At 40.4% G+C, this 26,349-nt stretch overlaps 1 protein-coding gene across 1 annotated transcript in view; it reads left to right on the forward strand.

Moving 5' to 3' along the window:
• The window catches only part of PLEKHM3 (pleckstrin homology domain containing M3), a 68,975-nt gene that overhangs the window by 39,039 nt on the left and 3,587 nt on the right, over positions 1-26,349 (forward strand). The window contains exons 6-7 of the mRNA XM_087706685.1: positions 8,315-8,378; positions 22,277-22,434. Of these exons, the coding sequence (XP_087562811.1) occupies positions 8,315-8,378; positions 22,277-22,434 (222 nt within the window). The remainder of the gene's footprint in view (positions 1-8,314; positions 8,379-22,276; positions 22,435-26,349) is intronic.

Below are 26,349 nucleotides of genomic sequence, written 5' to 3' on the forward strand. Positions count from 1 at the left end.
TGCTTTCCCCCTGTCTTACTTTTAAAGACTTCCTTCATTTGTAACGTCTCCTTCAATTAGTATGAGATTGAAGACTAGATGCCTTATGGGAGATTCAGTTCAGAGAAAGAGATGACAAGCTTTTGATTAACAGCAAAAAAGAGGGTTTGATTAAAATAAAGAGGCAGGGAGGGCCAAGTCAATGGAGAGGACAGGAAAAAGAGATCAAAGGAAACAGAGAGTGAAAAACAACTGGGCTCCAAGACATGGGGCAAAGGTGGGGGGGGATGAGGATACCAGCAGAGGCACGAAGAGCCAGCGCTGATGGAAAAAGGTGATCGAAAAGGGTGCAGAGGAAGAAGCTGTGAAGAGGCATTCAAGGTAGCACAGGAACAACAGTAAAGCTGAGAAAATAAAGAACCATTGCAAATGACAAAGAAGGAAGCAGAGCGGGATTAGAGACTAAAGCGGCTGAGTGGGCATGGTGTAGAAAATGAAGACGATAAAGTTAGGACGTAGATTGGAAATAATGCAGAGAGCTAAAATGTTGAATTATTAATGAAACCTGGTAAAAGGTTAGATTAAGTTTACCGTTTGGGGGAAAGACGTTAAGATGGGCGTGTGTGCACCTGCGGAAGGTGATTGAGGAAGTAACAATGAAGATGTAAAACAAATCTTATTGTGGGCTAAATAATGTCCATAAAAGATTAACGTTTGAGCAACAGTACAAAGTTTAATTTTCTCTGTTAATTCAGATAAACTGTAGCTAACCTTGGACTTAAAAAAGCCATCTGGGTTGGTATACTACCTGGTTTGAACCTTATAACTTATCAGCATGCGTGCCGCCAGAACTCCAGTTCTTGCTTTTACACTGTAGTCGCCAGACAAATGATGTTCAGTTTCCTTTCGCCCTCCTTCCTGGTGGCATGTGTCTGCTTGTCTGAAAACAGTCATTACGTTAAACTTTCATAAAGCAAAGTGTACCAAACTGAACAATGCACTGCAAGGAGGACTGAACATGGGATGATTAATCTTAAAGGAAGTCTATTACAGTACAGAGGATTATTTGTAATGTTATGAGTGTACAAACAATAGGTTGACTGGATAGATTGCTTTGGGCTCCTATCCAGAGGTGGGTTCCTACCAGTTCGCGGTTCCACCACAAAACCGTGGACGACAAAATCGCGGTCGACGAAAGCGCGCATTTGACATCATCACAGCGCGACGAAAACATCGCGCTGTGATCGAAAAATGTAAAAATAAAGCGAAAACTTTACCCTAACCCCCCCAAACCTAAACCTAACCCTAAACCTAACCCTTAACCTAACCCTAAATCTAACCCTAAACCTAACCGTTAACGTAACGCTAAACCTAACGCTAACCCTTAACCTAACTCTAAACGTAACCCTAACGCTCTAAACCTAACCCTAACCCTTAACCTAACCCTAACCCTAACCCTTACCTTTATGTGAATCGGCTTGCTTTAATTTAATTTTTATTTCAATTTTTAATTTTTTTCGTCGCGCTGTGATGACGTCAAATGCGCGCTTTCGTCAATCGCGCTTTTGTGGACCGCGGTTTTGACGGGTCACGCCAGTTCGCACCTATTCGGTAGAACCGGTTCGTCAAATCTACCGAACCGGTTAGAAGAGGTTCCACCAGTGGACCCAGAAAGCAGGCCACACCTACAGAAGAGGCTCCAAAAATTTTTGAAACCCACCACTGGCAAGGATCTTGTAACTTGACAGCTTTAAGACTTGCATGCTTCAATGCCAGAGTTTCTGAATAGCTACTTGGACCGACCTAACTACTAATTCATAATTTCATATCCGGTCACACGGGCGGCAAGCCACTCCCATCCGGTCACATGGGCGGCAAGCCACTCCCACAAAGGAGGCCACACCCACAGAGTAGGTTCCAACAATTTTTGAAGCCCACCACTGCTCCCATCACTTCTGACTTGCACAAAAGAGCATTGGAGGTTGGAAGTGAAGCTGGAGGTCTGATTCTCTTTAGCCTTGTTATATAGCAGCGTTGAAGTTCCGGGACATGAACAACTGAAGCATGGAAACCCACGGGAACAAATCTGGTGTAGATTTCAGCAGCCCTGGAGCTCTGGCTGCAGTGTTCAGAGCTGTAGATGTCTCCCCATCTTACAATGTGGGTAACATTTTATGTGACAGTGGAATTCATTCGTAGGATAATTCTTGCAACCTCAATATATTAAAGGCTATTTAATCAAATACAGCATTTTTCTAGACTTATTTTTCGAGGGGAGGTAATTTATAAGTTTGGAATGCCTGAGTTCACTGTCTCTCTCGGTAGAATGCGGAGAGTTCCTTTTGCTTTGTCAAAGGTTATTGAAGAAATAATACAGTATTTCATACAAAATGAGATGGTAGTTCTTTTTAACATAAATCAGAATAAATTAGTCATATTACATTAGAAAGTCACAATCACAGCAGTGCCTAGCCATTCATTTGACAACTGAATTGAAAACTTTCTGTGCTTGAAAAGGTTTTCTCTAGCTATCATAATAGGAAGGATGAAAACCTGAAAGAGTTAACTCAGTGTTTCTCAACCTTGGCAACTTGAAGACGTCTGGACTTCAACTCCCAGAATTCCCCAGCCAGCGAATGCTGGCTGGGGAATTCTGGGAGTTGAAGTCCAGACGTCTTCAAGTTGCCAAGGTTGAGAAACACTGAGTTAAATACTTTTAAAACACTTTAAAAAGTGTTTTTTTGAAAAGCACTTCAACTTTGCTGGTCATTTTCATTAGAATCTAAAACTCTTGCTTTTAATTAGTTGCAGCTTCATTTCCAGTCACTAATGCAAAGAAAAAATAGCTAATAAATAATGTTTCAAAGGTGCTTATTCAAAAGGCAACTGGACTGTGGGGTTTTTTGTGGGGTTTTTTTTGAGGAGGAAGAAGAAGATGTTTCGCTTCTCATCCAAAAAACTTGGATGGATGAGAAGTGAAACTTATTCTTCCACAAAATAAAAAAGAAAAGAAAACCCAGTCCAGTCGCCTTTTTGAAAACACATCATTGAGACAGCCATGACCGAGACGACTGAGAATCTCCATAGATACTAATAAATAATGGTTGCAAATAGGCCTATGAGTAGTTCTCAGTTAATGACAATAATTGGAACCAGAAGCTCTGTTGCTAAATAGAAAATCATGCAACTGTGATGGCAGTTCTGATAGTTCCAATTGTGGTCATTAAGTGAATCTTGTATGGTTCTTAAGATACCACGTATAGGCCAGTCCATTTGCAATCATTTTGGATTAGCTACCAACTTATTTAATTCAAAGAAATAGTTCCTATGATCTGATCAAACTAGCTGTTAATGACCTGCTGATAATATATACTGCTAACAAAAATATAGCTACAACCTTTGTAATTGTAGACACCACCATCCGTTTTAAGTTTTGTTCGTAGATTACCTATTGTTTGTGCAGAGGCAAACCTGATGAGGATGGATGAAAGGGGTTGAAAGTTATGTCTCAAACTAATTATATTAGCAAAGAAAGGAAAAGTCATAAGAAGCAGCTTGTAGCCCAAATCCTTCCTCCACACCCTTTCAGATCGAACTGTTGGATGGATGGATGGATGGATGGATGGATGGATGGATGGATGGATGGATGGATGGATGGATGGATGGATGGATTGAGTAGATTTTATGTATCCATCCATCCGATGGATACATAAAATCTATTCAATTATTTACAACTATTGTAATTAATCATATATTAGGAAGCTACTATGTGCTATTTACACATCTCTTGTGTAAAGAGAAAAGATGGAAGAAAACTATTGAGCAAGGAATAATATTAAAGGAGGATATGGCTGAAAGAACTTGACCTCCTTATACTACTTGGAGGATTCCTCTTCCTCTTTTGCTCATCTTAAAAAGGTTCAGTCCAGATTTATAAGGCCCCCCCTGTGTTTCTAATGCAAATCTAAGGAGAAAGGCAGGGATTTCAAGAATGAAACTAATGCATGGATGTGCATTATAAACATTGGCTGAAACTACTGTTCTTCCCCCACAGGTTTGTGCCCTTTCCTATGGGGAATAGGTATAAAGCAACATGGATTAGAACTATTCTGTTAAAACTCCAACATCTCCACCTCTCCAAGGAGGAATTCCTAATGATGGGCTATGAGCATTAGTGCATTTAAACAATGTATTAAAGATCAGGAAGGTCAACAAGACTTGTCCACTTAACCCAAGAACGTTTTCATGAAGAGACAGGCCCCTCCTCACAAACTAGTGAGATGCTTATAACTGTCTCTAAATTTTGGAGCGTATTAACTCTAGTTGGTTTTAACACTTTGCCCACAGCAGTTCTCGACGGCTGATATAAAGAAGTTAAAAATGAACTGAAACTGTGCTTCTGTCGACAAGGCCCATTGATACTACAGCTCATATTCTGTTCTATTGCCCTCTATAGGGCAGTGATGACTAACTTTTTTGGCGCCGAATACCAAAAGAGGTTCCACCACAAATGCGCGAACGACAAAAGCACGCCTGACTAAACCGTGGTGACAAAAGCGCGCCGACAAAAGCGCGCCGACGAATGAGCGCTGAAGCGCGCCGACAACAGCGTGCCGACAGAAGCACGCTGTAACCCAAAACCTAAACCTAAACCTAACCCTAAACCTTACCTTAACTTAAATCGCGCTTCTGTCGGCGCGCTGTTGTCGGCGCGCTTTTGACATCGCGGTTTTAGCGCCGTGGTTTTGTTGGCGCGCTTTTGACGTTCGCGCATTTGTCAGGTCACGACCAAAAGCACGCGTGCACACCCATAATGCAATGCATGCATGACCCTCCCCCCGCATGACCCTCATGTATGTGCCCTGCGCATGCGCTCACGACCCCCTGCTTGGCCCTGCCCCGTGCATGCGCGTGCAATCCCCCTTAAAGGCTAGGTGAAAATTGTTACTGATTAAGAATTTGTTTTTATGAGAGCAGCAATGGATGTTAGTCTGATTCAGGTTAAATTTTAAGGCATAGGTATTTTTGTTTAAAGTCCCTTATGGTTTAAACTTAAGTTATTTGGGGTCAGGCCCATTTCTTTGTGCCCCTAGTGTAACTCCTTTTTAAAAACTGGGAGAAGGGAATCTTTAAATAATGCCAGTATCTGTTAAACGGGCGACTCCTAAGTTTGGAATTAGTTTCCTTGGATAATGCCATGGATTCATTCCTTTTCATAACTGTTTTATGGTGCTGTTTTGATATGGGTTTGGTTGATGGTTAATTTTTAATTTGAATGTTTATTAACTTGACTAAATGATTATATTTTATGGTACTCCTTTATGCCCAGTAAAACTTAGTTAAATTTGTCCTGTCTCAACTGTCCTTGGTCCAGCCTTGGGATTTGTTCATAATATTACTTTTGAAGCACTCAGCCCCAGGATGCAACTCAGCTGGTTCCTTCCATTAAGCACATGATCTTCGTGGCCCCTGAGAGTCCTTTACTCTCTCTGAGTGGGATGAGGGAAACTTCTTAATGCACTTGGAGTGCCATCATCAGCTGCATTCGGCTGTTTGCTTCCATCAAAATGAACAAGGCACATTTCCACAATAAAGAGAGGTTCCATAAAACCCAACAGAATTGAGTAGCTTTAGTTTTTTTAAAAAAAAAGCTTTTCCCGTAATCTAGTTTCCATGGTAATAGGAATAAGTATATTTTTCCTACTCTAATTCTTTTTCTGATAATGTGCTTAAATTGCATGTTTGTGGCGTGCAATCCTTAAGAGTACTTTTCATTTAGAATTAAATTGAGGAAATGTTGGAATATCAATACCTTCCAGTCTCACAAGACACAAATAACTTTTTTGCCCACTACATATTTTGGGTATTTTCATGCATTTTTTTTAATTCTTCATTTAAATAATATTTAAAATATATTATATTGGTAAAAATAAGGGGCATAACTTCAGACCATGGTCATAATATTTATATTTAAAGAAAATAATGATTTGGTGTTTTCTGAGCTCACCCTATTTAAATAAAAATAAAAATACAACAACTACTGTACATCTCAAGGGTATTTATAAATTTGAAGCATATTTCTTCCAGCAAGTAGTGGCAAACCTCAAAATAATAACCTAATATTCGGGAGGGCCTTTTTAAAGTACACGCTGTTGGCTCAACCCGGCAGTGAATTCAGAACCAACGATTCCCACTTTGTCATCTTCAACCAACAGAAGATCATTTATTAAGTTAGCAACCTTCAGTTCAGGCTGAAGGTGACAAAGTGGGAATCATTGGTTTCATATTTGATAAAATATCATATTTTGATATAACTGGCTCAAGGTTGACTCAGTTTCCCATCCTTCTGAAGTTAGTAAAATGAGGACCCAGCTGGTTGGGGCAATATGCTCACAGTGTAAACCAGTCAGAGAGGAAAGTAAAGCACTATGGAGCGGTTTGTAAGTCTGTACTATTGCTATTACTATATTGTTGTAGATAAGGTGTGTCACGGCAGGGAAAAGAGAGTTCCCATTTCCATTGACTTGAAAAGATGGGATATAAACATTTAGCATACAGATCTATAGAACTTGATTTTTATGGTATGTGGTGTCGTGGCACGACAAAACCGCGCTCGACTAAAGCGTGCCCGATTAAACCGCGTCGCTGACGTCATCAACAGGGCGACAACAGCGAGCGTGGAGAAAGAAGGGCGCTTTAAATAGCGCTTTGAAAGCAAGCCGATTCAACTTAAGGTAAGGGTTAGGTTTAGGGTTAGCTTTAGGGTTAGGTTAAGGGTTAGGGTTAGGGTTAGGTTAAGGGTTAGGTTTAGGGTTAGGATAAGGGTTAGGTTTAGGTTAAGGGTTAGGTTTAGGGTTAGGTTTAGGATTAGGTTTAGGGGGGGTTAGGTTTAGGTTTAGGGGTTAATTTTAAGTTTAGCGTTTACAGCATGCTTCTGTCTCCACGCTGTTGTCGCTCTGTGATGATGTCAGCTACGCGGTTTCGTCGAGCACGCTTTAGTTGAACGCGGTTTTGTGGTGGAACCATGTGGTGTATGTGGCTGACTATGCTGGGTGTATGCAGCTATTGTTTTGTCTGCACATGTAACCTGAGAGACCGCCTCCTGCCATTTACCTCCCAGAGACCATTAAGATCACATAGAGTAGACCTCCTCCGGGTTCCATCTACCGGTCAATGTCGGTTGGCGACTCCCCGGGGGAGGGCCTTCTCTGTAGCTGCTCCGGCCCTATGGAACGATCTCCCCGTAGAGATCCGGACCCTTACTACCCTCCCGGCCTTCCGCAAAGCGATTAAGACCTGGCTGTTCCGGCAGGCCTGGGGCTGTTGATTTTATCCAGCCCCACTCTAAGCTGTATGCATGTTGTGTAATTTTAATGTTTGTTTTCTTTTTAATTTTTATATATGTCCCCCCCCCCCCCCGTTTTTATCTGTAAGCCGCCCAGAGTCTCTAGGGCAGTGTTTCCCAACCTTGGCAACTTGAAGATGTCCGGACTTCAACTCCCAGAATTCCCCAGCCAGCATTCGCTGGCTGGGGAATTCTGGGAGTTGAAGTCCGGACATCTTCAAGTTGCCAAGGTTGGGAAACACTGCTCTAGGGAGTGGGCGGCATACAAATGCTAATAAACCTTGAAACCTTGAAAGTGAACTTCTGCAAGTTCCCGAATATGAAGTTATGTGATCAGAAAGTGAAGATTCATTATTGTGCTTGATGTTTGAAGTCTGACACTTTTTGAAAGAGAGCCATCCATATTTCTTACCCAACTTTTGTAACAAAAGGTTAATGTTTTCCATTTTAAATGTTAACAAGAATAGGATGAGCATATGAAAACTGCAAGGGGGGGGGGGTTTCATGCACTCTTAGCTTCTATACAGAATCTTAGAGACTTGAGAATGAATCAGAACAAATTACTGCTAGGCAGATTTCAAATGGGGAAACTATTTCTAGAGTTTTGAATCTAACGCTTAAATTGAATTGAGCGGTGACCTACTAAAAAGGTTACCTGGTTTCTGAATACTTGATACGTCAATTTGAATATAGTTTCCCTACTCCCTTTTGGTAAACACACATGGACCAGACATTTCTATTCTCTTGCACAGTGTGTACTTATCTACAGTATTTTATGCATATACAGTTAGAATTTATTAACCAGGACAGTGCATGATACTTCTTTTATCTTTTAGGAAATTTTCAAATAATATTTTGCTGCTTGTATTTATTCATTCTCATTCTCTCTCTCTCTCTCTCTCTCTCTCTCTCTCTCTCTCTCTCTCTCCTCCCTCCCTCTCTCTCTCTCTCTCTCTTCCCTCCCTCCCTCTTTCTTTCTTTCCTTCTCAGAATTTTTCCCAGAGAGTATCTTCTTCAGCAGACTCACCTATATTCTCTGGCAGATCTACAGCAGGTAAATGGTTTTAGATATCAGACCCTATATATCTGTATGTATCAACCTGATTATTTACAGTCAGTAATGAAAATATTTCAAGTGTTTCCCAAACGATAACCTTGATAACAGAACTAATAGTTCTGTTTTAATACTGTATAAAGTGTTTATGGGATAAATATTTGTAAGAATTTCACAAATCGAGGTGTAAGTAGAGTAATCTGTGGACAAGAAGGATACTGATTTTTATCTCTTTAAAAGTAGATTGCCATAATAGGAGTCTTTTTTACAATGGTGATTGCCAAAATTCAGTGTTGATGTTTGTGAACTGATTTAAATATGTGAAGTGCATTGCAGAAAATGAATAATGAGTAAATATGGCACTGTGTTATATGGAAATGACTTTTGGTAGTCTGAAGTTCTGCAGTTCGGCTGTTCAAATCTCACCGGCTCAGGGTTGACTCAGCCTTCCATCCTTCCGAGGTGGGTAAAATGAGGACCCGGATTGTTGTTGGGGGCAATATGCCGACTCTGTAAACCGCTTAGTGAGGGCTGAAAGCCCTATGAAGCGGTATATAAGTCTAACTGCTATTGCTATTGCTATTGAACTCCAGGCTGACTCTCATAATAAATTACCTGCTGGATATGAATGCTTCAGGATGCTTACAGAACCACCTACATTTTTTGTAGAATTCCAAAATCCATCTCCCTTACAAAAGACACATACAGAATGCTTGAAGTATACTTGAATCTAAGAATTTTTTTTTCAGTGCTGCAAGTAAATTGGACACTGGTTACTTTCATACAAAATGTCACTTCCCGATGATTCCAAGCTTATGTTGTTGTGAAAGCCTGAAATAAATATTTAAAAAAATCTTGTTGCTCTTACAACTTAACCATGTAGAGTCGCAACTCCTTTATCTATGTTCTCTAGTTCACCCCAAAATCTGCCAGTAGATGCTACTTTTGTCCAATCTTCATTTGAATAATCTAAGTACAGAAGAGGAAGTAGCTTACAAGAAGAAAATCAGTTTCCCCAGCTGACAGTTTGTAAATCTCTAATGCTTTTTGATCTACCGCATTTCAAAAATGGACTTGGAAATGCCATCCAAGGATTCTCAAATTGTCTGGAGGAGAGGGGAAAGAGTAAAGGGATCAGGGTTTCAGACTCATATTTCATCCATTTATTTAGCCACTCTGACAGATAATTTTGTCTGTTGATATACATTTAGATTTTTCCCCCCTCCTCTGCACTTCAAACCTTTCATCATGTAATTCAATTACTGTTGCTCCTGCTCTAGTGAGTAATTTTTGCTTTTAATCTAGCTCAGTACTTATTATCAGCCTAGAAAGTTTTCTGCTACTCTTTTGTCCTTGAAATCTTGTTTCATTACTTGTTATGTTTGAAATAAAATTGTCTGCTTCATTTCTGTTAAAAAGATGTATTAGGAAGGATTGAAAAAAAAACAAGATTAGGACTCTTACAGATACTTATGATGATAATGATGATGATTATATGCCATCAGGTTGGTGTCTGTTGGTGACTCTTAACAAACACGTAAATAGATTTTCTCCAGAATAATCTGCTCCCAAACTGGTCCTTCAGATCTTTTAGTGATATACCCATTGCTACGGTAATTGAGTCCATCTGTCTTTCTGCTGTTCATCCTTTTCTTATTCCTTCCTGTAGACTTCTCAAGAGCACTAGGTCTTTGCATAATGTGCCCAAAAGATGATAATTCATCTTGACCATGTGGTGTATTATTTACTGAAAACTATGATATATTTTAATGTGCGTTCTTGTGCATGGTATTCTCAAAAGTCCTCTCCAACAGCAAAGTTCAAAAACATTAATACTCTTTATGCTATGTCTTCAAAGACCAATTTTCACTTTAACAGGGTGTAACAGGGAAAACTATTTCACAGATTATTCTGACCTATTTTTGTGGTATATATCTTGACTCCCAGTTCCTTAACTTTGATAGTTGATCCTAAAAGACACATCACTAATTTCTTTATATATCAGTTCTAAGATTGGTTGCTCTATCTGTTCCCATTAATTTGGTCAAAATCGTTTGTTTCATCTTCTTAGTCCCATTTTCACTATGCCTCTTGACTTTCATTACTAGAGCTTCCAGATAATTTGCATTTTCTGCTATCAGAATATTGTGAGCTGAATAGTTCAGGCTATTGATGATTCTTCCATCACTTTTAAAACCACACTCAACTTCCAATCCAACTTCCCTCAATATATTTTCAGCATATAGGTTGAATATATAAGGGAACAGTTTAGAGCCTTCTTCTTTGCTAACCTGGAAACAATCTGTTTCTTTGTGTTCTATCTGGATTGTGGCTTCTTGACCTGTCTATGGGTTTTTCACAGTGGTGGGATTCAAATAATTTACCAACCAGTTCTCTGCCCTAATGACCATCTGGGTAGGTGGGGCTCAGTGGTCATGTGATCATGTGGGCATGGCCAAGTCAATGTCACTCAGGTCGATGGGCACTTCGCCTTAGTTGTTACAATGGTAATAAGGGTTAACCGGAGAGGCAGTTTCTGTAAGCAGGGCAATGAAGATTAGGCTAGAAACAACACCAGAATGTTTCCTCCCTGCCTTCCTTACAGGATTAGCCCTGGAAAGCGGAAAAAAACAAATGATTTCTTCCAACAACCGGTTCTCCGAACTGCTTAGAAAGTTACCAACCGGTTCTCCCGAATAGGTGCGAACCGGCTGAATCTCACCACTGGTCTTTTATGAAGGCAATGAGATGTTCTGGGATTCCCATTTTCCTAAGCATATTCCATATTTTGATGTAGTTGACATGATCAAAAGCCTTTCTGTAGTCAGTAAAGCATATGTTTACTCTTTTGTGTATTCCTTGACTTTCTTAATTTTCCAGCGTGTCTCTGCAATTATACTTCTTATTACTCAGCCTTTTCTAAAGCCAGCTTGAACCGTTTCCATTTGGATTCTCATCATGCAGGATGTGTTGGATGATCCTAAACATTATTTTGAAATTAAAGATATTGTATAATAATTTACATACTCTGTAAAATTTCCTTTTTTATACATTAGTACAGTGTTTCTCAACCTTGGCAACTTGAAGATGTCCGGACTTCAACTCCCAGAATTCCCCAGCGAGCATTCGCGAATGCTGGCTGGGGAATTCTGGGAGTTGAAGTCCAGACATCTTCAAGTTGCCAAGGTTGAGAAACACTGCCCTAGTGCCTTAACTACTACACCAAACTAGTTTTCCTATTCGTAACTACAGGCTTATTTATCACTGTTCATATTCTGCAGAATTTTTTCCATCAAAATTGGTCTTTATTCATCTTTATTCTTTGCAGCATTCTCTTACATTGTGCTTTTCTCTCACCCACAGCCACTTCGATTTCATCATTCATACTCTAATGTGTTCTTTTCACATAGCTAGTTACTTGGCATCTTACTAGAGTTTTATTATTGGAGAGTATTCAAGCTTAGATTTATCTTGAGATATTTCTTACTACCTTATAGATAAACGCGTGTGGGGAGGAAGTTTGCTAACATCTGATTTTTTTTCTCCTAAAGTCAAATATTGGAACAAACGTAAAACATTTAAATCTATTGTCTCTTAAATTACTTGATTAAATTATGCAAAATATTTTTTACAAATGCTAAGGGACCAATTAATATAAGAAAATGCTAATATTTCAGGAGATGGTTATATTTTGTTGGTTTCCTGTCATGGAAGGCATTGTGTAGTTTATAACACAGACTTCTACTAGCAGATATCCTTCACCTTCCTTATGTTATTTGCCATGCTATTCAGAAGTGTCCCCCAACTCTCTGGAACAGTTTTAGGCAGCTTAGGGAATAAGAGAGGATGTAGCTAGCAGTTTTTGCAGGGTACTTAAAAGAAAGTCCAGAAGCAACCCACTGCCTAATAATTGTTTAATATTCAACATACTCTATGAAGATAAGTTTAATACACAAGAGAAAATTGTGAAGAAGAGTATATTAATTTTATAAATCTATGCAAGTAGTAATTAATCTCTCATAATTTAGAAAGCTTCATGGGTGCAAATAAGAGAGACTTTGACAGGCTAAGTCTTCTACATACAGAACATGGTTCACCGACAAAAGGGCGAACGACAAAACCGCGCCCGACTAAACCGCGTCGCTGACGTTATCAACAGGGCAACAACAATGCGGAGACAGAAGCGCGCTGTAAAAGTAACCCTAAACCTAAACTTAACCCCTAACCCTAAACCTAATCCTAAACCTAACCCTAAACCTAACCCTAAACCTAATCCTAAACCTAACCCTAACCCTAACCCTAACCCTAAACCTAAACCTAAACCTTAACCTAACCCTAAACCTAACCCTTACCTTAAGTTAAATCAGCTTTCTTTCGACGCACTATTGTAAAGTGCCCTTCTTTCTCCACGCTGGCTGTTGTCACCGCGTTGATGACATCAGCAACGTGGTTTAGTCGGGCGCGGTTTAGACGTTCGCCCTTTTGTCGGGTCACGACAGAACGTTGCTTAAGAGTTTCTCCATCTGCCTGCACTATGAGTATGGGAAGCAGGAAAGATACAGAGCAACAAAAGCTCTTTCAGATCTCACTTCTAAATGTGCAAAAGTCTTTAGAAAAGCCTGTGTGGGGCTGAAATTTATATGCATGCCAGTTCATATACAAACAGATTATCGTTGTAAAACATTTAACCATCTCAGTTAAAAACCCAGCAGCTGCACTTGTGCAATCTGCTGAGCAGTTAGATGTGTTTCTTTATTTGATGTCTCAGTGTGTAGTTCAATCCCGGCTTGTTTGCTTAGTTTAAGAATTGTGTGAATGCAGAAAATCAGTCATTTCAGCAATCAGGCTAAGCACATGACACGAACACGACTGTAGCTGTAATCTTTTATCTGTTCACCTAAATACTCACATACGTATTGCCATGTATGTTTTAAATCTGACACTCCCATGATGAACTGGCATTTCTAAAAGTCTTTGTTTTTAATAAATGTTATCTTCATGGAAATAATTCAGATCATGAACAGACCATTTAAATTACACCGTTTGTGTTGACTTACAAGGAGTCTTGTGTCTACATAATGATAATGATTAACACACTGACTTACAATGATAGGGTCATAAGATAATGTAGCCGTAACCCTGGCTTCCCAGTGGCAATCAAACTTGGCATGGAGGTTTTGTCACTTCTGTAACTTCAATTATTAACTCTGCCTTCAGGGCCACACAATACAGTGCAATCTCGTTAAATTTAAAGGGAGTAACTATAACTTATTTCCACTGGACTACATTTGCCTTATCTACTCTGTGTATATTATCTTGGAAGTCAGTATTGATGTGTTGCACCAAAGATTTGTGCAACTTTATATTTTATCAACTAAGGATATCTTACTTTACTTGTTTCTGTTTACATGTTGAACTTTACATGGCTGCCTTTGATTTGACTCCATTTTTAAGGTTTCTGCAATGTGTCCATTCAGCATACAAGGTATTAGGGTTAAATTCCTGCTGGGAAATTACAGTGAAACATAGTACATCTTAGTTTTCTCTTAGCTTTATGTTTCTGTATTTAGAACACTTGTTTCTCAACCTTGACAATTTAAAGAAATGCGGACTTCATTTCCCACAATTGCCAAGCTAGCATGGGAATTCTGGGAATTAGAAGTCCGCATTTCTTAAAGTCACCAAGGTTGAGAAACAATGCTTTAGAGCAGTGTTTCTCAACCTTGGCAACTTGAAGATGTCTGGCCTTCAACTTCCAGAATTCCCCAGCCAGCGAATGCTGGCTGGAGAATTCTGGGAGTTGAAGTCCAGACATCTTCAAGTTGCCAACGTTGAGAAACACTGCTTTAGAGAGTTGCCAAACATATTTATATCCATATAAAGACAATAGAAGTGTTTCTATATGTTGATGAGTCCATATGGTGGGGTAAAGTTTGAAAATTGATGGCTGTAGAAATTTGTCAGTGGCACAAAGAAGCACCCAACTTCTCTAAACATGATTCTTTGCATGCGCATCTATCTGAGGCGTCTTGCAGAAAACCTTTCCATATCACTATAGCAATAGCAATAGCAGTAGACTTATATACCGCTTCATAGGCCTTTCAGGCCTCTCTAAGCGGTTTACAGAGAGTCAGCATATTGCCCCCAACAATCTGGGTCCTCATTTTACCCACCTCGGAAGGATGGAAGGCTGAGTCAACCCTGAGCCGGTGAGATTTGAACCGCTGACCTGCTGATCTAGCAGTAGCCTGCAGTGCTGCATTTAACCACTGCGCCACCTTGGCTCTAAACTAAATGATTAATGTGTTCCAGAATGGCTTCCAAATAATATTGTGCCTGTATCAAAACACCATGGAGATACGTTCTTGTATATAAACGTCATATACATTCAGACTCCCTGTATTATTTTTAAAATAATGAGCCTGGCTCTTCAGGGTATTACATATCTGTTATGACTCAGCAGACGTCTTCTGTGAGTCTTTTCAGGATGCAAGATTAATTATGCAGCTGGGGCTCGTTAGGGGCATATTCTGGGGATAAAAGGACGGATGGTGCCACGCCCTAGTTGCAGGAGTCAACGTTCCTTGGTTCGTACAACATTGGTTGATCATCAGTCGTGGTTTATGTAAGATACACTTGGAAAAGTGCTTTGTTTTCTGTAACCCTGATTCAAGGATACACTTGGAGAAGTGCATTGCGTTGTAAGAGTTTTTGTTTTGTATTCTGTTTATCTAGTCAGAGACTGTATTTATGTTATTTTTGGGCTCGCAGCCAGTCTGAGTCGAGAACTGATAAAGAGAGTTCCTTTTAAGTCTGTTTGCTTGTCGTCTGTGTAACGAGCGGAGAAGGGGGGACAGAACACATATCTATGCCTTTTATGGATTGTTACTTTGTAATAGTAAAAAGGTTTGTACATCCCAATGAACTTTACTTATGGAGCATACACTACATGGATAATCCTGGAGAAGAGAATGGCAACTAATTCTCAAATTCCAAAAATCTTCCAAGAAAACCAAATGGATGTTTAAATCAGGACAGCATCAATATGATATTGGGAGATGAGTCTTCCAGGATGGAATACATCCAAAGAGCAAAAATAGAAAATGAGTTATATCTGAATAAGTAAGACAAGGAAGTTAAGGATAACAAGAAAGTAAAGTATTTATTTAAGAAAATTATTGAAATCAAAGTAATTTGTTATGCAAATCTAGGCATGCTTAAAGATAAAGAAGGCAAGGATCTATTGCAGAAAAAAGATACATGAAATGATGACATGAATATACTAAGGAATTGGACATAAATATCTCTACATTGATGATATGAATTAAGATTAGATCATTGAACTAAAATATTCTGGAAAGTGAAGATAAATGTGCCCTACAAAATATTCCTAAGAAAAGCAGTAAGATTTTTTTAAAAATGCAGCAATGACCAAACAACTGTAAAAGATGCATTTATATTTTTTATGCACTAAAAAGGGCATTGCTACAAATGCTCAGATTAGGGGGAAACTAGGGTTATCGCACATGCTAAATTGTTGCACTTTTGAACAGTTCATAGCATGAGAACTAACAGATATACATGCTGGATTCTAAAGAGCCAAGGACACCTGAGATCCCATTGCTAACATCCATGGATAATGAGAAACACAAGGCAGAGCCAAGAAGATGTCACTTTTTGCTTTATTGATTATACGAAGGCTTTTGACTGTGTAAACCAGAATAAATTGTGAATAGTCCTTAAAAAGAGGGGGGGAGCTACCTCATCTGCCTTTTGAAGATATTGTACAATGACCAGAAAGCAACATTTAGAAGTGAATATAGCAGTAGACTTATATACCGCTTCATAGGCCTTTCAGGCCTCTCTATAGGCCTTTCAGAGAAGGAATATGAGAAACTGAATTGTTCAGAAGTGGGCAAGAGTGTATAATGACATTTATTTACATTCAGAATATATCATAAGAAATACAAGACTGAGGTCCCTGGTTATTACAGCCTCTAGAGCAGTGTTTCTCAACCTTGGCAACTTGAAGATGTCCAGACTTCAACTCCCAGAATTCCCCAGCCAGCGAATGCTGGCTGGGGAATTCTGGGAGTTGAAGTCCGGACATCTTCAAGTTGCCAAGGTTGAGAAACACTGGACTAGGAGAACCACAATTCATGGGGAATTCTGGGAGTTGAAGTCCGGACATCTTCAAGTTGCCAAGGTTGAGAAACACTGGACTAGGAGAACCACAATTCATGGGGAATTCTGGGAGTTGAAGTCCGGACATCTTCAAGTTGCCAAGGTTGAGAAACACTGGACTAGGAGAACCACAATTCATGGGGAATTCTGGGAGTTGAAGTCCGGACATCTTCAAGTTGCCAAGGTTGAGAAACACTGGACTAGGAGAACCACAATTCATGGGGAATTCTGGGAGTTGAAGTCCGGACATCTTCAAGTTGCCAAGGTTGAGAAACACTGGACTAGGAGAACCACAATTCATGGGGAATTCTGGGAGTTGAAGTCCGGACATCTTCAAGTTGCCAAGGTTGAGAAACACTGGACTAGGAGAACCACAATTCATGGGGAATTCTGGGAGTTGAAGTCCGGACATCTTCAAGTTGCCAAGGTTGAGAAACACTGGACTAGGAGAACCACAATTCATGGGGAATTCTGGGAGTTGAAGTCCGGACATCTTCAAGTTGCCAAGGTTGAGAAACACTGGACTAGGAGAACCACAATTCATGGGGAATTCTGGGAGTTGAAGTCCGGACATCTTCAAGTTGCCAAGGTTGAGAAACACTGGACTAGGAGAACCACAATTCATGGGGAATTCTGGGAGTTGAAGTCCGGACATCTTCAAGTTGCCAAGGTTGAGAAACACTGGACTAGGAGAACCACAATTCATGGGGAATTCTGGGAGTTGAAGTCCGGACATCTTCAAGTTGCCAAGGTTGAGAAACACTGGACTAGGAGAACCACAATTCATGGGGAATTCTGGGAGTTGAAGTCCAGACATCTTCAAGTTGCCAAGGTTGAGAAACACTGGACTAGGAGAACCACAATTCATGGGGAATTCTGGGAGTTGAAGTCCAGACATCTTCAAGTTGCCAAGGTTGAGAAACACTGCTCTAGAACCTAGAATTTATTTGAAACTCTAATATTGCAAGATTTTAGGAAATTAGAGGGGGAGAAAGGTAGAAGAGGTATTATGCATGTTCATCACCTTGAGTTATTTTTTTTAGGGCCGGGCATACATATATGTTTTGTTCCTCCATATAATTCCATTTTCCTTTCTATGCAAAATATATCCAGGAAGTAATTTACTGCTTTATAACCTTATGAAAATAACATGGCTAACGTGAATCTCTTGTCTGCAGAGGTACTTTCCATGTTCCAGGCTCGAAATAAATTTTCTGACTGTTTAAACTATGTTAAATCTAATTTGTGTAACTACATTCCTTCAGCTTTTTTTTTTTAATTTGTACTTTCCAGATACTTTTTAAATATGGAATGTAACATCCATTATACAACTTTATTAAAAAAGATGGAATCAGGGGTATGGTTTGTGCTCTGTGGCTACCTTGTAGTTATAAGGCCAAGAGGCATTTGCCCAGGTTCGCCTAGGGCACCAGTTGCGTCCCTACCTGAACCGGGAGGCCCTCACAACAGTCACTCGTGCCCTTGTGACCTCAAGACTGGACTACTGCAATGTGCTCTACATGGGGCAGCCCTTGAAGAGCATTCGGAGACTTCAGCTCGTCCAGAACGCAGCCGCGCGAGCGATCGTGGGTGCACCTCGGTACACCCACGTCACACCTATCCTCCGCGAGCTGCACTGGCTGCCTATTGGTCTCCGGATACGCTTCAAGGCGCTAGTCGTCACTTATAAAGCCCTTCATGGTATTGGACCTGGGTACTTGAGAGACCGCCTGCTGCCAATTACCTCCAATAGACCGATTAGATCCCACAGATTAGGCCTCCTCCGAATTCCATCCGCCGGCCAATGCCGACTGGCGACTACCCGGAGGAGAGCCTTCTCTGTGGCTGCTCCGACCCTTTGGAACGAACTCCCCGTGGAGATTCGCACCCTCACCACCCTCCAGGCCTTCCGCAAAGCCCTTAAAACCTGGCTGTTCCAACAGGCCTGGGGCTAATGAGTCTTGTCCCTTCCTCGAATGGTATGGTTGTTGTGTGCTTTTAAACTATGGTACTGTTTTTGTTTGTCTTTTTATTCCTTATTTGTACCCCCCCCCCCCTTGACTTGGGTTGTGAGCCGCCCTGAGTCCCCTTCGGGGAAAAGGGCAGCATACAAATGTAATAAATTCAATTCAATTCAATTATTTACATAAAGGCCAGAAAGCAATAAAGCAATTATATTATTTCCCACAGAGAATCTGTAATATCAATCTAAAATATTCTTGGCCATCACAAATAAAAATAAAGAATCTGGCCACAATGTTGTGGGTAGATGAGTGTAAGCTTCTCTCACTTCAGAGATTAGCATTTCCAAGGAATCTGATTATGAAGACTCTTATTTGTGACTATTTGCTCTAAGCATTTTCCAGATTTGTCTCTAAAGCATCCTTTCCCAATCAATCTACTTTTAATGGAGTTTAAAGACAGCTTTCACTAATTCCAATCACAGATCAGACTTGTTCAGAATTATGGGAATCGTCATAACTCAACGACCAACAAGATCTCACAGGTTGGGCCTCCTCCGGGTGCTGTCGACCGGACAATGCCGGCTGGCGGCCCCCCAGGGGGAGGGCCTTCTCTGTAGCTGCGCTGGCGCTGTGGAACGATCTACCCGTAGAGATCCAGACCCTTACTACCCTCCCGGCCTTCCGTAAAGCCCTTAAAACCTGGCTGTTCCGACAGGCCTGGGGCTGATGAGTTCCTGTCTCCGCTCGAATGGTGTGCCTGATGAGTTGTTTTTAAAATTGTGGTATTGTTTGTCTATGTCTTTTTCCCCTATTTGTATCCCCTATCCCACCCCCTGACTTGGGTTGTGAGCCGCCCTGAGTCCCTTCTGGGAAAAGGGCGGCATAGAAATATAATCAATTCAATTCAATTCAATTCTCCATTTATCTTTCATCCACATAAGCAACCCTTACTAGGGGCAATAGTCTTTTTTGCAATATGCAATAAATTAACTGTCTCCATCGGTCAGGCGTTTTCTAAGCTACTGACAATCTAGCCTTGTCTTGTAGAGGTAACACTTTATTGCTATTTGAGTTTCCTCTTGCTACTAATTTTCCTCCTCAAACTAACAGAGACCTTGCGAAGCCTTTCATATTCCACTTATGCAAAAAGGAATGTTTATGATAATCTGGTTTATTTAAATAATTTATAGTATTACTATGATAACCATAAGCTGCCTTGTTAACATATGGCTATCATGGAGTCTCTTTACCACTTCTTTCAGATTCTCCATATTTTGTTGTTGAAATACGGTCTTTTTATTGTCTTTTTAACTCAGTTTAGGACCAAGTGGATGCGTTATATGTAGGACACCTATTGTATTTAACCCCAACTCTACATCCCAACACGATTATCAAGACAAACATGTTGTAAATATCTTCTCCAGTGATATTATTACTACACAGGGCTGCCTCATATATAAATCTACGAAAATACACAAGAGTGTGACGAGCCAATTGACAGTTGATGGAAGCAGTTAGCTTCCTCCCATAATTGGGGCTTACCAGGGGTTGTAAAAAATCTAATAGATACCTTTCACCCTGGCTTCGCTGATAACAGATAAGAGCCTGTGGCCTAATGGCTAAGATTTCTGCCTAGTAAGTAATATAGCCCAGGTTCAAATCCCAGTAAGGGTATGGCTAGCTGATGAGAGCTAAATAGCTCGAAATAGATCTATACTAGTCTCCCTTTATTTATTTATCAGCACAAATTAAAAACACACACACACATACACACACACACACACATATATATATATATACATACATACATACACACACACACACACACATACTCACCAAGTTGCCTCATACTGTATTTTACTTTATAGTAAAATAAAGCCTGAACGCTTGGTGCTGGACATACAGTATCTATTCTTGGTTTATAGTTCAGGTTTCCTCATTTCAGTCATGTTTGTTTGCCCTTTCATTAATAATAGCCCACTGTTTATTCTGTTTCCTTATTTTTGTTAAATATCACTTCCCTAGATCTCATTTAGACTTTTGAACCTCAGGAATAAAATTAATTAAGGAAGAACATTTTTTTCTCTCTCCAGAAAAGTTGCTTACGTTACTGACCGAGACCTTCTGTTATAACAGTAGCTGGCCTTGAATCTTAATTTTAGATGGTGACCTTTATGCATTGTTTAATGTGCAGCACGAGGGGATCTTCCTATAACGTTACCATTTTCCTATATCCCAAACAGATGTCAAACTGCACAACTAGCAATAATTTTCCTGCTTCCTGCAGCTGTATTTTTTTCGCTTTCCCATTTGGGGACAGTAATCCAGGCACTTCCCAGGACTTCCTGTGCTGGCTACATTTTTCCATTCCACATCTGTGCAGTGGCTTTAACTATCGCTTACAAAAGTATATTGAGTATAAGTGAGGTAACTATTCCTGTTGGAATGCACATTTCCCAAATACATTTAAAATTATCTCTGGATGCCAGGCACTTGAAATATCAGTCACGATAGCGTATTGCTTGCAATAAAAATTGTAATATTCCAAATATTTGGTAGGTGTATAGATGGGTCATGCTTAACTGTCCATTAAGTATAGCTTTACACATGCGGAGTACATTTCATGGATTGTTTTTAACAAAGCATCTTAGTAAAATTCTGAAATCTGACATCTTTCAGAAAGATACCAATTATTTAGAATTATGCTTGATGGGCAGATGGTATATCTCCTTTTATATACTAATACAAAACTATGATATATATCAGTGGTCCCCAAACTTGGCAACTTTAAGACTTGTGGACTTCAACTCCCAGAATTCTCCAGCCAGCTCTGCAGAGCTGGCTGGAGAATTCTGGGAGTTGAAGTCCACAAGTCTTAAAGTTGCCAAGTTTGGGGACCACTGATATATATTACAGCAAAGTAATACTAAAAATGTTGATAGAGACACTGTGACTTAGAATTCTGTCCAGTTCACAGCACACTGGGGAAAATGCTATGTATCTTCCAGTTTTAGTAGAATAATATGCGTATGTATCAACTGAAAGGCAAAGCTTTTCAGTTCTTTGCTAGTATGCCTCGGTGCTTCCCAAATCTTGAAAATGTGAGCCTTAAAAAAAAAATCACCTTTACTGGATTTTGTTTTCAGTGCTGATCATTTATTTTTGAAGTCTCTGTCTTGCAAGTTTGCAAGTTTAATAACATTTATATGCCACCCAATCCCGTAGGCTTACAGTACAGAAATAAATCAAAAAAATAAAATACAGAGAAAGAAAAGATAGATTTAAAAACAGTACACCATGCACTCCGTTCTAAATGGGGCTGGACCATATTTTGGGGTCAACAGCCCCAGGCCTGCCGGAACAGCCAGGTTTTAATGGCTTTCCGGAAGGCCGAGAGAGTGGGAAGGGTCCGGATCTCTGCGGGTAGATCATTCCACAGGGCCGGGGCAGCTACAGAGAAAGACCTCCCCCGAGTAGTCGCCAACCGGCATTGCCCGGTCGACGGTACCCAAAGGAGGTCCAGCCTGTGAGATCTTATGGGTCATTGGGAGGTATGCAGCAGGAGGCGGTCCCGCAGATATCCAGGTCCCAAGCCATGTAGGAAAGTATTCTAATCCATTGTATCATCTGCAACAGTAGAAAAACATGGAAACTGACTTCAGTGAGAATCAGTGTAAGCAAAATTGATACCTTGTCATTCCTTTCTACGGTTTATCAAGATTTTATTATATTTTTCTTGTTATTTTCCAGGTTATCGAAGGGAAGCTGTCCCCTTTCCTTGGGAAAGTGATAAAGTTTGCAACCTCCCATGTTTACAGCTGCAGCCTTTGTAGTCAAAAGGGATTCATCTGTGAGATCTGTAACAATGGTGAAATTCTGTACCCCTTTGAGGACAGTTCTACAAGCAGGTTAGAGTTTATGATTTTTGAGTTGTATGACATATTATTACTAGAGGTCGATAGAAAAATACAACAGAATAACTGAACTGCAGAAGAACCCAGCTCATGCTACTGGCTACCTACAATTTTGATAAAGGTGTGAATATCCTACTTCTTGGATATGAATACAGCGGAAAATGATGATTTGGGCACTGAATTTAACACGTAAGTAATTTCAGGGCAAGGGTTGGATTAATTGGAAAAGTGATTCCTTGTAAAACCTTTTAAAAAAAGCATGTTCTAAGGTTTCAACTTCATCAGAAACACAGGAGCATTGTCTCTGGGGCACGACAAAACCACGCTCGACTAAGCCGCGCCCGATTAAACCGCGTCGCTGACATCATCAACAGGGCGACAACAGCGAGCGCAGAGAAAGAAGGGCGCTTTAAATAGCACTTTGAAAGCAAGCCGATTCAACTTAAGGTAAGGGTTAGGTTTAGGGTTAGCTTTAGGGTTAGGGTTAGGGTTAGAGTTAGGTTTAGGGTTAGGTTAAGGGTTAGGGTTAGGGTTAGGTTAAGGGTTAGGATTAGGTTTAGGGTTAGGTTAAGGGTTAGTTTTAGGGTTAGGTTTAGGGTTAGGTTTAGGATTAGGTTTAGGGGGGTTAGGTTTAGGGGTTAATTTTAGGTTTAGCGTTTACAGCGTGCTTCTGTCTCCGCGCTGTTGTCGCCTGTTGATGACGTCAGCTACGTGGTTTCGTCGAGCGCGGTTTAGTCGAACGCGGTTTTGTGGTGGAACCCATTGTCTCTGTGAAAGTGTAGTCTGCTTATATCTGTGGTTCATAATTCCAGAGAGAAGGAGATTGAAGCATGTCCTGGAGAAGGCCCATTCTCTCTAGAGAAGGGGATAGGATAGCTCGTACAGGTATTGTGCAGGTTGGAGTTCCCTAGATTTGTTATAAAGTTGGCACAGGTTTAGGACATCTGCTGGGTTATACTGGAAGAGTTCTTTGTCTGATGGCACTAAAAGACACCTGAGAAACGGGCACTTCTTCATGTGCCCACATGTTATCACTATGGCATAAGCTACGTTGGTTACCAATAGCAATAGCAATAGCAGTAGACTTATATACCGCTTCATAGGCCTTTCAGGCCTCTCTAAGCGGTTTACAGAGAGTCAGCATATTGCCCCCAACAATCTGGGTCCTCATTTTACCCACCTCGGAAGGATGGAAGGCTGAGTCAACCCTGAGCCGGTGAGATTTGAACCGCTGACCTGCTGATCTAGCAGTAGCCTGCAGTGCTGCATTTAACCACTGCGCCACCTTGGCTCTACCAGTTTCCAGCTGCAATCCAGTGTGCTGCTCATTATCTATAAAGCCCTTTGTGGCGTAGGGTCTGAGGGCTGCCCCTCATAAAGTGTTTCTGTCTACCTGATAGGGTCCGGCAGAATGGGTGGTTTTGAGGTTCCTGCAATTAAATATTTTCACCTTTTGGGGCCAAAGAAGCAAGATTCTCCCAGTCCCTCACCCAGGCAATCCTTGACTTAATGATTTAGATTTAGATTTATTAACATTTATATGCCGCCCACTCCCATTGGGACTCTTAATGCATGACCCATCAAAACCGCGCTCGACTAAGCCGCGCCCCATTAAACCGCGTCGCTGACATCATCAACAGGGCGACAACAGCCAGCGCAGAGAAAGAAGGGCGCTTTAAATAGCGCTTTGAAAGCAAGCCGATTCAACTTAAGGTAAGGGTTAGCTTTAGGGTTAGGTTAAGGGTTAGGTTTAGGGTTAGGGTTAGGTTAAGGGTTAGGATTAGGTTTAGGGTTAGGTTAAGGGTTAGGTTTAGATTTAGGTTAAGGGTTAGGTTTAGGGTGAGGTTTAGGATTAGGTTTAGGGGGGTTAGGGTTAGGTTTAGGGGTTAATTTTAGGTTTAGGGTTTACAGCGTGCTTCTGTCTCCATGCTGTTGTCGCCCTGTTGATGACGTCAGCTACGCAGTTTCGTCGAGCGCGGTTTAGTCGAACGCGGTTTTGTGATGGAACCCTCTTAATGACCATAACTGAGCTCAGAAATTGCTTTGTTAAGCAACACCGTTAAATGATTTTTGCCCACTTTATGACCTTTCTTCCCATACTTGTTAAGTGAGTCATTGTAACATGGTTAAGTAAATCTGGCTTCCCCGTTGCCTTTGCTTGTCAGAAAGTTGCAAAAGTGACCCCAGGACACTACAATCATATAAATACCTGCCACTGGCCGAGTGTCCAAATTTTGATTATATGATCAAAGATGCGGCAACAGTCGTAAATGAGCGAAAATGGTCATAAGTCACTTTTTCAGTGCTGTTGTAACTTCGACAATCACTAAACAAATTATTGTAAATTGAGGATTACCAGCCCTCTTTCCTGAGTTAAAGCCTGGCTGTTAAAAGTGTTTGTGTCATATTTCCTGATTGTTCTGATTGTTTTTTAGTATGCCGTGTTTTGTAATTATGTTCTTAATTGTTTTAATTCTATAACCCAGTGTTGTAAGCTGCCCAGAGTCTTATAGAGAGGGTGAGCCATAATAATTTTAAATCATCATCATCAAATTTTCACTGGCATGCTTTAGTGCAAAACTAGTTCAATTGTTCCTCTCTAAACCATGAAAAACCCATACCACATGCATAAGAGTAGGTACATAGATAAAACTTATTATCAGTCGTTACTTCCATGATGGCATACTTTGAGACAGAGGTTTTATTTTTATTTTAGTTAGTTTAAAGTTTTTAAAGAGTTTCTAATGATGTCAAATTAATTTTGGACAAAATATTTGAATAATTTAAATGTGTATTGAAATTCCTGGCGGAAACATTCCGGAGTGCTGACATCTTGAAAGTCTTCAGGTCAACAATTATTTAGTCTAATAACATTTTGGGATATTTGCAGTGTTCACCAACATTTCATGCTATTCACACATACATTTATCTGTGTGCTACCGTTTTCTCACGTTTGAAATGTACCATTTGGGAGTCAGTGGGTATACTAGGATCCGAAACGATGCCTTTGAATGAAGAAAAAAGTAGGAGAGAATTGATGCTGTATTAGCTTTGCACAAGCTCATCTACGTGATTGCAGCCATAAATCAATGGCGTTCCAACACTAAGCCTTGTTTAAACCAGCAAAAAGAAAAAGACCGATGAAACAGCAATTGCATCCCTTGTAAAATCAGGTGTCCTTGTGAATGATCCTATAAGAAAGCCTCCTTCTGTTCTTGAGAGACAAGCAATTTAAGTGCATTTCTACCTTTGTTTCTGTAGCTTGCTGCTGATGGTGCTGCCTTGAACTTTCTCTGTGCCAAGGCACAGCTCCCTTTGTGGATGGAGTCTGCTTTCATAGGAAAAATGCAAACCCATGATTGATTCCCCGATGGTTAGCTATTTCGAAGTGAGTCTCCCCACAGTGTAGCATCTTAGACAGATTAGCAAGAGGGAATACTTTCTGTTAAAAAAAATACCGTCTTCTGTGGATGCATTTTCAGGTGCAATTTTTGAAGGCTTATTTCTCCCTGAAACAGATAAATCTTAGAACCAGGGCAACCCTCCTGAGAGCTGGGGTTTTCATTTGCACCAGCTTGTTTGCTCAGCATTCTTCTCCTTTGTGTGTGTGTGTCAGTCCTTGAGCAAACAGCTAAAATACCTGGATAATGCATTCATCTGGCTTTGAATACACATATATTACATACCCCTTTCTTGCTAATCAGTGTGACACATTCTTTTGTTGGCCAAATGGTTCCAAAACAAACACAATCATTTCACTTAATTAGCAGGGGTTGGCGGGCTGTGCCTTGCAGGCTTCTTACATCCTGCCCAAGGAGAGACAAATCCAAATTTTCTCTCCTAACATGTTGCTAGACGATGTTCACGGATTCTTTTCTTTTCTTATTTGAGTTTTGTAGCGCCAGGCCT

Source organism: Thamnophis sirtalis, unplaced genomic scaffold, assembly GCF_051295495.1.
Source record: "Thamnophis sirtalis isolate CommonGarterSnake01/CBP01778 unplaced genomic scaffold, rThaSir2_p1.2 scaffold_1, whole genome shotgun sequence".
Classification (NCBI taxonomy): domain Eukaryota; kingdom Metazoa; phylum Chordata; class Lepidosauria; order Squamata; family Natricidae; genus Thamnophis; species Thamnophis sirtalis.